Source organism: Scylla paramamosain, chromosome 30 (genome assembly GCF_035594125.1).
Source record: "Scylla paramamosain isolate STU-SP2022 chromosome 30, ASM3559412v1, whole genome shotgun sequence".
NCBI classification, from domain to species: domain Eukaryota; kingdom Metazoa; phylum Arthropoda; class Malacostraca; order Decapoda; family Portunidae; genus Scylla; species Scylla paramamosain.
The window spans coordinates 16,265,040-16,282,381 of record NC_087180.1 but is presented as its reverse complement, the minus strand read 5'-3'; the positions used below and the strand labels follow the sequence as shown (position 1 = coordinate 16,282,381).

Sequence of the window (17,342 nt, the reverse complement as noted above, 5' to 3'; positions counted from 1 at the left end):
TTTCTTTTACTTTTACTGTCTTTCATTTCTTCGCTCCAAGGCTTTTCATTCCATCTGCCTCTTTCCCTGGTATCATTTGCAAAAACATTTCCCTTCTACATTTCTGTTTTCACTATTCCTCTTACAGTATTTTGAATTACGAGTCTGTCAGAGAGCTGGGATAAAATTTAGAGAAAAACATTTCATTCGTACATTTCCACAATACAACATGTACTTCTTAATACAAACAATTGTCTCTAAGATTGCTATTGGTTACACTCCATTACAGGAAGATGAGGTTACGACTAACATAATACAAAAATCAAACAACAAAAAATTACTTCATACTGCATCACTTCCTCATCCCATATATAGGACTATAAAGGAAGAACAAACAGCAGCAGACCTACTGGCCCTTACTTGGCTGTTTGTGGATAACTGACATACTTTTTGAGTTTCGTTTGGATAAAAAGATAAAGATAAAGATTAGAAGCTGTCGGTCAGTCACTAAATTAAGTGGATATCATTGACAAGACCGAACTTATCAAGACCTTTAATTTTATCTCATCGATCACCACACACACACACACACACACACACACACACACACACACACACGAAGTCCAACAAGTAAAGAAAGAAACTTCTCTCGGTCTCATTATGCGAAACTTAAAGCTCCTTTTCACCAAGTGCAACCTAACTCTTCACCATCATCAGTATCTGTTCCTCCTCGCTGCTTCACCATCAGTCTATTAGTACGTGAATCCTAATGTAAGATTCAGTTGTTTTGTAGATTCGTATCAAAATTATGATGTTTGTTTTGGGGTTTATGTTTAACTCTACAGCCTCTTAGGTGATTATTCAGGCTGTTTGTTGCTAGTGCTTTACGTTGGGCTGGTGTAAGGTTTTATTTGGTGTAAAGTTAGAATGTTACGCTGTTTTAAACTTTTCTGGGATTTAAAATCAGGTACATTAAGTTATATTTAAAACTTTAAATATTCTGAGGTTTAAAAATGGGTATATTATTTCTTTAGACTTTTCTGAGGTCTAGCATTAGAATATAAAGCTATTTTAAATTTCGCTGAGATTTAGAATTAAACTCTTTTTGGAGAATGTTTACTCAGGTTTGAAATTAGTTTATTTTATCTTTTCCCTCAAACGCGACCGACGTCAGACCACTGGAATCTTTCATGAAACTCCAGTTCCGCTCAATTTTCACAAAGGGAAGGATCAACGCCAGCATCGACCAGAGGAATGGAGGTGAAAACAACAGATGTGCGAGCTATTTTTGCATCCTCTCTCTCTCTCTCTCTCTCTCTCTCTCTCTCTCTCTCTCTCTCTCTCTCTCTCTCTCTCTCTCTCTCTCTTATGCTAAATGCTAAAGTATGAAGAAAAGTTCCATAAATCACTAAATCGTTTCGTGCCGGTCAGTTGTGGTGACGAGGTTATATTAGTTTTCGATACGAACATCTAGAGAGAGAGAGAGAGAGAGAGAGAGAGTCTCCCCCACGCTTCATAACAATATAGTGTGTGTGTGTGTGTGTGTGTTAGATATCGTGACTAGACTATCAATGTCAATTCTTACGCACTCTGGATATTCGCTCTCTCTCTCTCTCTCTCTCTCTCTCTCTCTCTCTCTCTCTCTCTCTCTCTCTCTCTCTCTCTCTCTCTCTCTCTCTCTCTCTCTCTCTCTGCCAGTTTCAATCACGCAACTGCAGCAAAATCCTCCTTACTCACAAAAAATTACTCTCTAGTACCAGTTTTTTCATCATCCCTCAGCTAAATCATTTCACACAAACAACACGGCACAAAAGCAGAAGCAGAAGCTCCCTCACGATATCATTCCAGCTCATTTCTTCCACTCAAACACAATGCAGACCAGCTGACGAGGAATCTAAACCAAGAGGAGAGAAAATATTAACACGAGTTTCGAGGCAACCAGTGATCCACGATGCAGGGGCAGGAATACATTGATTTAGTAATGTTTGGTTTTCAGAGAGTGAACGAAGACTCAAGGCGACTGACTGGTAGGGAGAGGAAAGCTGCGGCGCGGCTTAGTGGAGGGAAGGAGAGGGACAGGCAAGTGAAGGCTGGAGAAACGGAGAATCAGAAAGGGAAGAAGAGACAAGGAGGTGTAAAAGGAGAAGGTATACGCACGGAAGAGGAAGGACTGGCAGCGGGTTGAGTGTAAGAAGGGTGCAGACAGCGGGAAGCGTGGCAGGAGAGGCGTAAGCTCCTGTCAGGTGACGGGTGGAAGCGGGAACAGCTCCAGACAAGGAAAAACGCCGCCATTCCTTTTACAGACTGGTAGGCGAAAAAGAGTAGTGTAGTTGTTATGGGGCAGTTAAGGTCGAAATAATGTTGCTTTAATTGCAATTAACGAAATGGATTAAAAACGATAAGCGAGGATATTAAAGACATTTGGATTCACTTAGCGTTCTGCCTGGCGCTGGGGGAGACTGTTTGCTCGCCTTCTGGTGGCGTTAACTCGGTTCGCATCCCCTTCACGTCATAAATGCGAGGGTTTTTCCATCGTAACCCGCCCAGCGCCGCCCTTAAGCAAGCGGCCTCCACCAAACGCTTCACCAGGGCGAATAATTATCCCACTAAATGAACACGATCTCAGCCGGCGGAAGGAGAAACAGAGAGGAAAACGGAGACCAGCTGCTTGCATGGGCTTATCTCAGGACGTCTTAGCAGCTGCAGCAGTGAACGCCGTGCAGACCAAAGGAGAGAGCCGCTGATGAGGCGAGGAGATAGGGTGACACTATCCTCCTCTGCTGACACGCTGTTTAAGATACGACTTGCATGCTCCCTGTCCTCCCATGTTTTCAGAAATCCCACTCCTCCCTTGCCAGATTCAGAGCTAAGGATACGAGCATGAATAAACTCTGTACTTTGGCCGTATTGGTGGCTAAGTTATTTGCAATTCTGGTTCCCCAAGTTTGAAGGGAAGCGGTCAAAAGGCGAATGAAACTGCACGCTGTGTTATTGTTGGAAAGACGACAAAGAAAACAGAGATGACTTTTCCTGCTGAGTCAGAGATTGAGATAAAGTTCGCTTCCTCCCTGAAGCTAGACATTTTATTGCGCAAGAAGAAATATATATCGTCGTAGCTTAGAAATGAAGGACGCAAGAAGGAATGGAAGCAAGATTGAAATATGAAAAGTTTTGCTTATGGTTAATGAAAATACTTAAGATGAGGCCGGTACACTGGTACACACAAAATTAAATAGAGTAAAAAAAGAAAGGAAAAAAAGAAACGAGAAAGGGAGTAAGGCAAAACGAGGAAGACAACTATGGTTCACGTTTTTTTCTGGGGACATAGAAGATGAAATGGGGCACAGAAGTTAGACAGTCTAACGAGAGGAATCACCGACACCCAGGAAAGGAGTAAGACAAGCTGAGAAAGACAACGATGGCTCACTTTTTCGAGGAGCGACACAGCTGGAGGAACAAGCTACTGGAGGGAAAAAACTTTGGAAGGAAAGTTAGGAGTCTGGTGAAGGGAGAGAAAGAACGAGTGGAGCTGACTTCTCCACCTGCTCCCAGAACTCTTCCTAGACTCTCACTTTCGGTAATGATGATAATGATATCCTCTCTACACACCCGCAAGAATATAAAATAAGGGAAGCTGCAAGGAGCCATCAAGCCTCTATGTGGCAGTCCCTGTAAAAAAACATACTGACAAATCATCCCTATCCACAAATTCGTCTCTCATAAAGCTCCCTATTGACTCGACACAAACAACTTGATTACCGACAGTTACCGAGTCTATTCCATTCATCTATCACTCTATTTGCCTTCCTAACTTCCCCTATACTCAGAGTTCTCCCAAATTTCCTTTCATCTGAGAACCCACAATATGTCAAACTTTTAAGGTTGTCGGAAGATCAGAGAGTATCAATTTAAGGGAAGCCCTGAATATAACAGACGTGTGGCAGGTTAATTGAGTCCCATCACTGAGACTCCCTCCTGGAAACCAATAAGACTAATAACAACTTCCATATGGCACAGACAACCTGAAGGCGAGTTCGTCAGTCTAGTTGAGGTAAACATGTGTAGACTCTCAAACAGGCTCCGTCTCCCCCTCGGCCAGCGGTTTAGAGTAACAAAGGCCACGTGATCCGTCTCTCTCAAGGCGACCCGTGGAAATTAATGTACGCTGCGGAAACTGTAATGGAAACTGCGCAAACACGGACGAAAACGACTGCTAGGCAAAACTATCCCGTGAAATATGCAACCGAACATGACTTAGTAATTCTATCAGCCTTGCTTTTCCTCCAGTGCTGAGCTCTCTCTCTCTCTCTCTCTCTCTCTCTCTCTCTCTCTCTCTCTCTCTCTCTCTCTCTCTCTCTCTCTCTCTCTCTCCGTTGAGTTTCGTCGTCGGTATTATATATTTGTATAATGAAAGGTGAAGTCGTGGTGGTGGTAGTGGTGGTAAGGGACACTGCTCTCTGTCTCTCCTGTTTCTTCTTCCTTTTATCTTTATTCTTCTTTCTGTCTCTTCTTGTTCCCTATCTCGTCGGTCTCCTTCCCTTCCTCAGGTTCTTTCTTCCTCTCTTCCACGTCCTTGTTCTCCTTCACCTCCTTCACTTCTTCCTCCTCCTCCTCCTCTGCCAGGAAATCAACTACAGCGGGTTACACAATAAGTTTAATGAGGTCAGAGTACTCCAACTTCCCTTCCCCAGTACGTGCTTCACCAGATAGAAAAAAAGATCAGGTAAAGTTTGAGCCACTCTTTTCCCTCGACAAAGTACAGAGACATTTTCTTTCAAGTGCAAGTTCACGACAATTGAAAAATACATAATGTCGCTGGAACCTACAGTAGATTGCTTTTTTTTTTTCAAGTTTCCCTCCAAAGTTAATTTTTCAATCGTGTTTTTTTCTTCAAGACTCGAGTCGATCAGAGCAAGTAGTTTTCCCTCTGTTCCCTTCTCTGCTTTGCCCTTTCCCTCTCTCGCCTTCCTTCCCTTGCCTCCACTAGCTCGCTCGCTCGCTCGCTCGCTGGCTCCCTCCCTTCCTCCTTCTCCTACCTAAAGTCTAAGTCTAAGAAAAAAATAAAGAAAGTCTCCCCAACTTTTGCATATCCACGACAACACTCTTTCTGCCTCACACAAGTTAAGATCCCGAGGCTTGGATGGAAAAAGGCCGGCGGCTTTTAGAATTATGTTGCCGACAATTGGTTCGGCAAAAAGACTTCATAAATATGGCTTCCCGGTGCAAGAAAAGTATGGGGGGAGTTTTATAAAGAATTGAATGGCAACTCTGTGTTTGTGTGTGTGTGCGTGTGTGTGAGAGAGAGAAGGAACGTGTACTCTCTCTCACTCCATGTCTTTTTTATTTATTTTTTTTCGTGTGCTCTTTCATTTCACGTCTCTTGTTTCTTTCTTTTTCTTCTACTGCCACTCTACTACAACTTTTACATAATACAATGAAGCTCAGGTCATCGTCTTGATTTTTTACTCGCTCGCTCTCGCCCTCTCACTTCCCTCATTTGTCTACGTTCTATTTTTCCCCTCTTGCTCGTCGGGGAACTTGATCTATTGTCCGGGAAGCGAAAAGAGACGGAAAATTAACAGAGAGACTTAAGTTCTACGTATAGTCACTTTACGCTGTGGCTTATACATACAACTCTCTCTCTCTCTCTCTCTCTCTCTCTCTCTCTCTCTCTCTCTCTCTCTGACTTTTAAGCCCCCATGTCACAAACGTAAGTAATAACACTCAAGGGCAGTATTTTTTTCACAGCTGCACGAGTCACAATACTTCTAGAGCATTCTCGGGGGGAAAAAAAAGTTACTAGCTTTCCATGCCAAGTCCAAGAACGAGTCTGTACTTCGTTAAATATTCTCCCAGCGACTCCCGGTGCCATTAATCATTCTGGTGGCAGGTGTCCCCTTTCTGAAACCCGGGAACATACAGACATTGATAATACATAAGCCCAGCTGGGTTAGGGCTTTATGAGGTGATCCGTCAAGACAGAAACTTCGGTAATATATCTTAGAGCAATATGAAGCTTCCTACTATATTTTTCTTAGGTGCAGGAGGTTGAATAAGGACGTTAGTTAAGGGTTATGATACGGTGGTGTACCTGCCATGTTGTTTTCCCTCCTTCATTAGTGAAGTGGGGAAAACAACCCACTTTTTTTTTTTTGTAAGGATTTGGACGTTGTACAAGAGTGTTAATTAAGTGTTACGACACGATGCTCCACCTGCCGGGATTTTCCAAGAACGGTGATGAAAACTTTGGAGATTCTTGTTCTTCCTCCGTCATTAGCGAAGTGGGAAAAACAATTGAGTGAACAAGATGAAATGTCTAGGCTGCCGAGGTGCGTTCCTGGAGGATAAGATAAAACTGCACCAATAAAGCAGCATTCCAGAGCTTACCCAAGAATGTGTTTGTTGTGAGTGGAGACAAAACGATGCTGCCGCTGCTTCCGTCACGTCATGGAGGCATTTGGGTGGGCAGGAGGGGGGTGTTGAGAAGTGCAGGGGGAAGAGGGGTCCTGTCAGTCTAAGGTGTGAGGGACGAGGTGGTGGTGGGCATGAATTATTCCAAAGGTCTCCTATCAAGCGGCAGCCTCCTCGTCTTGCCCGTGGAGGCCTTTATGAAGATGTGTTTGCCATTTCCAAGTTTAGAATGTGGAACGTAAAGCTGTCGGCGAGAGAAACATGACATTTCCAGACCTACTCGACTCCGGCTCTTCATGAAAAGTACGAGTATCTCTCTCTCTCTCTCTCTCTCTCTCTCTCTCTCTCTCTCTCTCTCTCTCTCTCTCTCTCTCTTTGTCTTTCTGACGGGCAGTGCTAACGAAAACATGCGCAACCTTCCCAGTTCACAGAGCAGATAACTGGACATTTTCGAAAACAAGTGGGTGGGAACGTGTGTCTGGCAAAGCGCGAGCAGCTGTAACATCACTAACATTTATTTTGGAGTGTGTTTTAGAATAAACCGCTGAATACGTAAATATAAAAAAGATAGTCGAGTAATCGCTCACCGCTTGTCAAAACTTTTCACAGGTGATGTACGCAGGTGAGCAGCTCTGGCGATCCCTACCTCTCTCCCCCCCTTCCCTTCCATTCCCTTCCCTTCCCTTCCCTTCAACCTTTCTTTGCCTCCCCAACTCTTACCTACCATCTCCCTCCTCTCTCCCCTACTCCTCCCTTTCCTTCCCAATCCTTACCTACCATCCCCTTTCTCTTTCTCTTATCCTCTGCCCTCCCTTTCTTACTTCCTCTCTTAAGTTTTACCTTCCACTTCACCTTCCCTTCCTCCACCACCACTTCCCCCCTCCCTTCCTCTCTTTCCTCTCCATCATCTGACTTCTTTCTTCTCCTCCACCCTGTCCCACCCTCTCCATCATCTCCCTCCTTTCTTCTCTTACGTCCCCTCTCGCCTCCCCCTCCCCTCCCTGTCGGCGTAGGATGAGGCGAGGGATAATCCTTAATGACTATCAGGGTTGACCCAAACAATGCCAGTACTAATCAGACCATCCTCTGTCAGGCGAGAAAGATTAATGGAGGAAAACTCAACACATTTTTTAGGAGGTTCGCGGGAGGACAGGGCAAAGAATTATATTTTTCCACTGTAACAACAAGTCTGCGTATAAACACGGTCTTCATTTAGGTTTTCATTTCCATGGCGTCAATCTCCCGCAGTTAAAAGTGAGACATGCACCACCACGTCAAACAGCTAAGTAATAGAAAACTCGGAGTCGAAAAAAAGCATAAAAAAAAAATAGTAATGATACCGCAGGATGGCAAGAAAATTATCACGACCTTTGAACATGCTACAGTATTTTAATCAACGTGTAATGAAACATTTGTGCAGGGAGAACACGGCTCAAATGTCATTGCGTGCGGATCGAGAGAAAATAAAATGATGATGAACTTCTGACAGTGTACAAAAAAAAAAAAAAAAAAAAAACACGATAAAAAAAATGAAAAAAAAAAATCACAAACGATCTTCACCCGATATTACAAGGAGCTTACGTTTAAATTTTTTCGCACAAAGAGCTGCGTTGTTATTTTTACTCTCAACAAACCACGCGGCACGGTAAAGTATGGAACCAATAACACAACATCTACGTCTCGGTTTTTATTTAATTTCAAAGGCCATTAATTGTGAGTCGGGGTATTTTTAGTCATTACCGTGTGTGTGTTTCCTGTTGATTGCCCTCCGTTCGCAGCAAAGTAATATCCATGTTCAGAACAATGTAATGACGGTAAAACGCCCCTTGCTGTGATGTGTGCGGGAACTTTTGCTGCGCCGTCATCTCACGCAACCATAATAGTACCACATCACCTTCCCCACCAACACAGCAATTAAAAAGATATGGAAAACAATATAATTTTTCACAATGAACTGAATAGTTGGATAAAAAAAAATAGTTCAAGGTTAGTTTTCATTGAGCAAACGCGCACACACACACACACACACACACACACACACACACACACACACACACACACACACTTCTAAACGTTCATCACAATAACAAAACAACAACAAATACAAAGACATAAAAGATTACCACAAACAACGAACACAAACAAACCACCACAACTAAAACAATGCAACATATCACACAAACAAAAAAGAAAAAAGAAAAAAGAAAAATGCAGAAACTCCACAATTGTCACCACACACACACACACACACACACACACACACACGCTTAAGTAACCTGACAACACACTCACTCCTAATGGACGTTCTACACAAACGCGGTAACATCATTTTCAGAACCAAACCTTCGGACTGCATATAGTAGACAAGAGGCGCTGCGTCCCCGAGGAATATGTGACAATAGAAAACGGAGAGACAGAGCGAAGGGAGGGAACAGCGGAGCGCGAGTGAAGCCTCCCAACGGTAACAGGTGTGGAAGAACAAGATACCTGATTTACCTGAGTCGCTTCCCCATTAATTATCACCTCACCTGCTCAGATCCGCCAATATTATTCCCATTTATGTACTGTGTTCTTGTTTGAGTCATTACTTTATTTACGTCAAGATTTTATTTATTTTTTATTTTTTTACTTTTAGAATATTCAAATGTTATGTTTTTATTTTACATTTTTCAGTAGTCGTTATTTAAGTTTGCCTTTATCGAATTATCCAGTAATGTAAGTGTTCTGAGGACTTCACATGGACCATAACCTAATCTGTATTTTTTATGCTTCGTTTAGTCTCTCTTTTTTGCGGTCAATAAAATCCATCAAACTTATCTATCTCTTTAAATACTCCAAGTAAGATGAAAAGATAGTCTCACCTCACTCCTGAAGCATAGACCATTACCCTCCTCCTACCTACGCGGACCAACAGCAGGTAAAGTGGCACAGGTAATAATACAATCTCCCAGGTGTGGAGCTGAGAGGACGCCCGCCTGAATCACCTGACTGAGCTTGCATTAATCATCACCCTCAGCTCACCTGCCCTGACTCTACAACATGAAAGTACAGGTAATGGTGTCCGCAGAGGATTTGAGCTTGGTGATACGAACAAAGCTAGTAATAATCCGTGATAGGCCTGTCTCCTGCAGCACAGTGAGCCTGCCGGAGACTATTAGCCAGAGTAAATTATGGTGCAATGATGCATGGATATGAAGCACATGAATTAGCTTAGCGTTGGATATCAGTTCATGAAGTACGAGAGGAAAGTGAAGCGGGGTAATAAAGAGGAGATTTAAGAGAGAGAGAGAGAGAGAGAGAGGAGAGAGAGAGAGAGAGAGAGAGAGAGAGAAGAGAGAGAGAGAGAGGAAGAGAGAGAGAGAGAGAGAGAGAGTCTGGTAATGTGCCGAAAGCTAAGATCAGTAAACGAGTATTAAAGCGGCTCAGCCTTTCACAGCGGGAATAAGAGGATGAACACGAGAGGAAAAAAAGGTTAAGGAGTCGAGAAAAAAAAAAAAAAAGACACAAACAAACACATCCTTGAAGAAAAGTAATTATGAGGAATGTTGCTCAAAATACTCCTCGATAAACTACAACTACTAATACTACTACCACTACGAAACTGTATCTAATATGTACTGAAGTGGACTGCAACTCTCTCTCTCTCTCTCTCTCTCTCTCTCTCTCTCTCTCTCTCTCTCTCTCTCTCTCTCTCTCTCTCTCATTTCATCCAGACACACTCCCTTGCCGTGAAATTAGAGCCAAAGTTCAGATGCGGTTGTTAAGTCTTTCACTTAGACGCAGTGTATTTCCAAGCACTAATTGAAGAAAAGAAATCAAAGGAAAGTGGAGGGAAAGAAAACAAGGCATTAAAAGCAGTACATTCAGCGGGTTAACTATCCTAAACGTGTACATAATGGAAGAAGTGAAGAGGCAGTGCTTAGGAGTAAAACCATTGGGGAACTGTGTCCATGTAGGCTGTGTTACTATGGAGAGTGAAGCGTGGGTGGTGATACATATGCCTATATATGGAGTCAGGCGTAGTGCAGTAGTAATAGTAAGAGGAGGAGGAGGAGGAGGAGGACGCTGGGGACGAGGAGGAAGAGGTCGACGAGGAGGACGAGACATTGTAACAGCACCAGCAGCAAGCAGCAGCAACAACAGCAATAACAATATTAATAACACACCAGGTTGTCTCCACGCCCATAACTTGGATTGACCGTCCCCTGGCAGTCGTCATAATAGAACGCTGCGCCTCCAGAGTCAGACAGACGGCGCTCTTCCACAAACCCAGCCATTACAAAGCCCAAGTTGGAAGCAAGAGATATTCTTCCCCAAAGGTACACTCCAAATTACTGCCGGCATTTCCTTGGGGATTATTTCTTTCAAATGGCCGGGAATCCCCTGCGAGAGGAAGGAAAATGAAGGTGAATCACGTACTTAAGGAGGAGCTCAGAGCTTTCCAAATGTGAGCAGACCGCATTGTTACAGATGCACAGGGTCGGGAAGCTCTCCTCTCAGCCTCGCTACTTGAAAAAAACACGAGACAATACTAGGAATGGCAAAAGAAAGCCTCTCTTCGCGCCCCCACTTGCAAGGTTTTGAATATTGAGCACGTAAGCCTGTGTGACTCTCGAGAGACTGACTCTCTCGTCTGTAAATGTTCTTCTGTTCAAAAGGATTACATTCTGAACGATGCTTTCACCTTTCTGCCTCAACTGGAAAATACAAGGAAGAGTAACGCGGGGGAGAAAAAAATATACATCATTTTTTCCTCCTCTCCCTCTCCTTTTTTTTTTTTTTTTAATATCTCATAGAGCTGCCTTTCAAATTTTTCACAGCATGGTTTCTCATACACATTTATTACATGACTGGGAGGCGGAGAGCATGAGAGCATGAGAGCACTGGACAGCGAGAGGAAGAGATGTGGAATGTTAAATTGACAGCATAGTGAATTGCCTGGGAACTCTGGGAAAGACATAAATGATAGAAGGGAGTGTCTGTCTTGAGGAGAAGGAAGGGCAGTGCTAAAAGTGGAGTTGCACTGATTGACGCTGACTGAGAATAATGAAATAAGACTGTTTAAGGAGGGAGGGAAAATGAGTGATGGAGTGGAAAGAGATTGTAGAGAGAGAGAGAGAGAGAGAGAGAGAGAGAGAGAGAGAGAGAGAGAGAGAGAGAGAGAGAGAGAGAGAGAGAGAGAGAGAGAGAGAAGACAAGACGGAGTGGGAAGGCGAAAAAGAAAGGATGAGTGAGGGTTGGAGGAGATGAAATGAACCGAAGGAGTAGGAAGAGACAGAGAAAGGGGCGAGGGAGTTAGGGGAGCAAGTCAAGCGAGGGAAAAGGTGCAGAGAGAAAAGAGGAAGAAGGAAGAGAAAGAAGAGAGAATGAGAGAGAGAGAGAACGTGTGAGGGATGGACAGGAGGCGAGTGGGTGGGAAAGCTGGTTAATTATGATGTCCTAAGGCCTAAAAGCATAAGTGAGAAATTGAGAGAGAGAGAGAGAGAGAGAGAGAGAGAGAGAGAGAGAGAGAGAGAGAGAGAGAGAGAGAGAGAAACGAGGCGTGCGGGTGAGAGGCCCTTGAATAGAGTACGTGTGTGAGGTGAAGGGCGAGAGGGGGACACTGCTCCAGTACGGTGGCGGTAGGAGGGAGCAGTGCACACCTGTCCTTCCTACCAGGTGTGTTCAGCATATTATATTACTCACGCACTTAGCAAAAAAAAAAAAAAAAAAAAAAAAAAGGAGAGAGAGATAAAAACAATGCAAAATGAAACCCCAAGAGAAAGTTTTATCCGCTTTTTTTATATTGCATCATATTTTTTAAAGCTGATGGCTTCTTGCATCACTTTCACTTTTGTTCAACGCAAAAAAAAAAAGAACACGCGGTGCACAGAGTAGCAATTAAAGACTTGTAATAATGCCTACCAAAGTTTCCAGTACAGAAGGCAGGTCAAGGCTTGGAAACGCTTGCCGCTACCATAGAAATAACCCAGTTGGTAATGTTTTCCTCTCCCTCTAGATGTAGCGAGTCATAAATAAGGAAATTAAACCCCAAAAGTACAGCACGGCAGGTCATCAGTTCTAACTCTTAAAACTTTCGTGGCAAATAGTAATCCCAACATTTTCCAGAATTACGATAAGCAAGTGGAAGTTTGAAAATGAGACACAGAAGTACTTAGGTGGATAGAAAATTACTTGTGGATAAAGTACAGAGGTGAATAGAAAATACTTAGGTGGATAGAGAAGTACTGAGGTGGATAAGAAAGTACTGAGGTATGGATAGAGAAGTACTTAGGTGAATAGAGAAGTGTGGTGGATGAAGTGGATAGAAAAGTATTTAAGTGGATAGAAAAGTACTTAAGTGAACAGAAAAGTACTCAGGTGGATGGCCATAAGCTGACAAGTCACTAATAAAACGAAAACACAATAACATCTACCTCGCTGCATGTCATTATTTCTGCCTATAAAACTTTTAAAAGCAAATAATTTTTTTCTCTCTCTCTCTCTCTCTCTCTCTCTCTCTCTCTCTCTCTCTCTCTCTCTCTCTCTCTCTCTCTCTCAAGGCAACGAGTCATGGAGAACGAAATGAGGCGAAATCACAACCACACTACCACAAGGCTTAAACTCTCAGTGCATAATCTTCTGTGACAATTCGTTCATAATAGTCAAGATAATGAGTGTCAGGCACGTTTTAGGTTCCCATTACAAATAAATCCCAGAAACTCTTCCCTAAAACCCAACGCATCAAGTCCAAGCACATGGCAAGTTCTCAGGTTTAAATTCTAATAATAGTTCGTTCTTGAAAATAAAGATGCCAAGTAAGTGTCCTGTGTCTATTTCAAATTCTCGAAACAAAAAGTTCTAGGCAACCTTTTCTTACAAGTATCAAGTGCATCACAACTCCTCACAGGTCACGAGGTCACAAGTCCTCCTTGTCGTCCTCAAAAACCAAAAGTTCCTAGGTACAAGTATTAGGAGTTCTGAAGTCTTTATTACAGATCAGCTAAGTAAACATATAATGAGAAAAATAACAATTATCACCGCACACGATCACTTTTCATTACCAAACCTGAAGCAACCCCACCCCACACGGCCAACAAGTCAGATACATGCTAAGAGTAAGAGCCAAGAGATCCAGAAGCACACCACTGAAAATATGTGAACTTTTAATGAGAGAAAATATCACACGACCACTTTCATTACCAAACCTGAAGCAGCTCTTCTTTACAAACCCAACAAATCAGATGCAAGTAAAGAGGCAAGAGATTCAAAACCACAGCATCGAAAAACCACGAATATTCGACAGTGAGCTCTAAACGCATTACCTCTTAATAAAATAACGTTTCGGTTACATCTACAAAGGCGAACGATATCGGCTTTCGGAGATACGTCACTTCGGTATAGGATGCACTGAAGCGTCACCACATCTTCGCCCTGCTCAATAGAACTCGCCAAGAAGATAAATTCAGGGGCAAAATTGGTAGCGATGTACATTGCAAGGTGGGTCCCGAGGTGGTGGCACTCGCTTTTCCCGCGGGTGTTAGTGCAGTGGTGTATATTGCGAGGTGTGAATTATTACGTGTCCTCGTCCTACTTTATTCACTAAAAGCAAGATCTAGTATCAAATAACGGAGCTCTGTAGAAAAATGTGAAAAATTTGAAGAAATGGATGGGAGGCTAAGAATGTGAGGGAAAAGCATATAAAAACTGCATTAATATCGTCGTGGTCCAAACCCAGCGCTACATTTACAATTATTATTACCTTTTGTGTGTCTCCTCCTTCACATAACGCGGCCATAAAATATTCAGAGAGGCAAGATTGGGAAATATTTCAAATAATGCATCTGGTCTCCCACAAACACAAAGCACAAGGAAATATAGCGAAATTACAAGTTGTGCATTAATCTGGGTAGTACTTTAGAGTCGCTTGAAATTCAGCGCGGCCCTCTGCTGCAGATACGGTCTTTCGGCGTTAGTCAGCCAAAATAACATTAGTAAATATTATGCTCCTCGCGGGCCCGCAGCTTCCGCAACCTGACAAAGGAAGAGGAAATAAAAATGCACTTACTTCTGAATTCGTCCTGGCCGGGGTAGCGGGACAGGATGCTTTCAGGAGCTAGTCTAGCATCTTGGCCTCTTTGGGGTCCCGGGGCCACCACCATCCCCGCCGACACCACCACCATGGACACCACCACCACCATGACCGCCGCTGCCACACCGTCACTGCAACACTCGCCCATCGTTGCTCGCCGGCGTCCGTGCAGGATCATTAACACTCACAAACTCCCGTTCCTGTGTCTTGGTATCGCCGCAGCACCGAGCGAGGAAGTTTGATGTACTACAGCACAACTTAATCACGACTTGTTACGTCTACTTTCCATGGTTCTCCTTCCTTCTCGCTCTCCGGGAGTTGTGATGTTCAGCCGCCACGACTCATCCCGGCAAGAACACAGCACACGTTATGGAGGGAAGGGAGGAGAGCTGCCCCGCGCTCGACCGCCAAGCACCCGCCGCTCACTGCTGCCAGGCCAATACTGAACCGGCCGTCTCAACAGAAGCTCCAACAACCCTCAGGATCCCATCATTTTCGGGTCAGAGAGCGCAGACGCATCACCCTCGGCCTCCCCGTCACCTTACCGGCGTAGTGCATGGAGGGGTGGGAGGGGAGGAAGGGGGTGTGAATCATTCATTACTATGACGTAAATCAGCAATAATTTACTTCGAAACTCATGAAACCGTTTCGGAGCAGTTCAAAACATGTATGAAGCATGTTACTTACACTCCCTCCAAGTAAGCAAAGCCTTTTCCTCACAAATCTCCACCTTGCCGTCGTGTTCCCGAGTCCATGTGAAGTATTGCTATAGCATGAACACCAAAGCATCGCGTGTTTACTTACGTGCGTTTAAGAAAGGAAAAATTCTCGAGTCCAAATGTGCCGATACATTTTTTAAGGATCGGTAACTCAAAGCAGGCGATCCATGTTTGCTTTTAATTTATCTTTGGAAGTAGGAAGAGACTGAATTAAGCTGATTTTTTTCCCCTTGGCAAACCTTAATGTTGTACCTCGCAGCAGACGCCTGAGCAGCGCAATAATGTATTCCCTCTCCCTCTCACTCTTTGAATCTCTCTCTCTCTCTCTCTCTCTCTCTCTCTCTCTCTCTCTCTCTCTCTCTCTCTCTCTCTCTCTGAATATATTTGTATGCCTTGAGGACCCTTCCTTCAGACGCAAACAGACAATTACTCAAAACGAAACGAAGAGCAAAATTTTGGCATATTGTAGCAAAATAAAAATAAGGATGCCAACTTGCAGGGGCTTTTCCAGTCCCGCCCGTGAAGTTGTCTGGTGTGTGAATGGCCCAAAGGGAGGCGTGTCCTGGTGGCGGTCTTGGTAAGCTTTCCCAGGCAGACGAGGCGGCGCCCGCGGCCTCCCTCGCACTTGTCATCGATTCATGTCCACTGATGTACTCTGATGAACGTATTGATTAAGCAAACAAACATTGTCTTACTTCCAAACTTTATCAGTAACAGAATAAACGAGGTGCCTCATTTTTTTTCAACTTCCTGAAAGTGAAGTTGCTCGGTACTAATAATATTCTCGTAGCTGCAGAATGATACACCACTTAAAAACAAGACAGCATAAATCAAGCAAGAAAGAGAAACAAGAAAACTGCCTGCCTCGTACCGGAAATCAAGCATGAAATCCAAAAAACACAGTGAAGCAGCAGCAGCAGCAGCAGCAGCAGGCCTCGCGGGGCAGCAGAGTCCGGGAAGATTTAGGAACTTGCTGCAAGTCGCGGCTCTTTATCAACTTGCCTCCTCAAGTTCCCCCACAATGTCTTTTTAGAAAGCAATTGATAAATGAAAAAGAAAAACAAAGCTTTCAATTACCGACAAAGTCTTCAGTTGATTGGCCTCAGGTCAGACCCTCCGCCGGGTTTGCGAGAAAGGAGGGACGATTGTTACGTCAAATTAATTACCACCGCCAAGGAAATACAGGTACAAACATTACCTTTGACGGCATAAATTCAGCCGACACGCGCACACATCGTTGCCAATCAGGGTTATTCATTAGTTATGCAAGCGGGCGAATGACAGCGACAGAGCGCCACTATTAGTCTCTTTTCGGGTCATTTATTTACCCTGGACATGACCCCCTCCGCTTCTCACTTTCAATCTCCGCCCAACTATACCAGGTTTTGTTCCTAACATTTCTATTTTCATGAGAGAGAGAGAGAGAGAGAGAGAGAGAGAGAGAGAGAGAGAGAGAGAGAGAGAGAGAGAGAGACGCACGTCTATCAATTTCCAAGGTTATTTTTTATTTATTTACTTTTCTCCTTTAAATTAATCGCATAAAGCATAAATTAGATACGGAATTCTCTCTCTCTCTCTCTCTCTCTCTCTCTCTCTCTCTCTCTCTCTCTCTCTCTCTCTCTCTCTCTCTTTTCCATCAAGACCTTTAATCGAGCAAAAGAAACGTGTTATTCATCACCACCACATCACCACCTCCCACATGTCCTCCCCCCTTGCCCACACCCACGCCCGCCGGCACACTGCACACGCCCTTCTCCCACTCTCCCTTGCCCATTATTAACGCAGGCACAGACGTGAGGACTGAGGGGAGCTGGCTCAATCCCCTCGATTTATCAAGGAACACTCCCCTTTTTCTCTCTCGTAACACGTCGTATGAGCAGGAAAATATTGGGTATGCTTCGATATTAAGGGCCTATATGAAAGCAAACATGATGATGGTTTGGCCTTGTATGAGGACCACACAAGCCACGTACAAGCACGCACGTACATACACACAAACCACCACCACTACACATCCACCTTATCCACCCTTACATGGACACACCCAGCCAGCCACACAGCCCCACACACACACACACACACACACACACACACACACACACACACACACACACGTAGGTACGCCTGAAGGAGAAAACTCTATTCAAATTCCGAAATTGGTG

The 17,342-nt window shown here is 43.9% G+C and overlaps 1 protein-coding gene across 1 annotated transcript in view; it reads right to left on the bottom strand.

Moving 5' to 3' along the window:
* The window catches only part of LOC135115923 (nephrin-like), a 122,112-nt gene extending 106,802 nt beyond the window's left edge, over nt 1–15,310 (bottom strand). Inside the window, exon 1 of the mRNA XM_064033057.1 lies at nt 14,438–15,310. Within this exon, the coding sequence (XP_063889127.1) occupies nt 14,438–14,639 (202 nt within the window). The 5' untranslated portion in view covers nt 14,640–15,310. The remainder of the gene's footprint in view (nt 1–14,437) is intronic.
* Nucleotides 15,311–17,342: the final 2,032 nt, after the last annotated feature.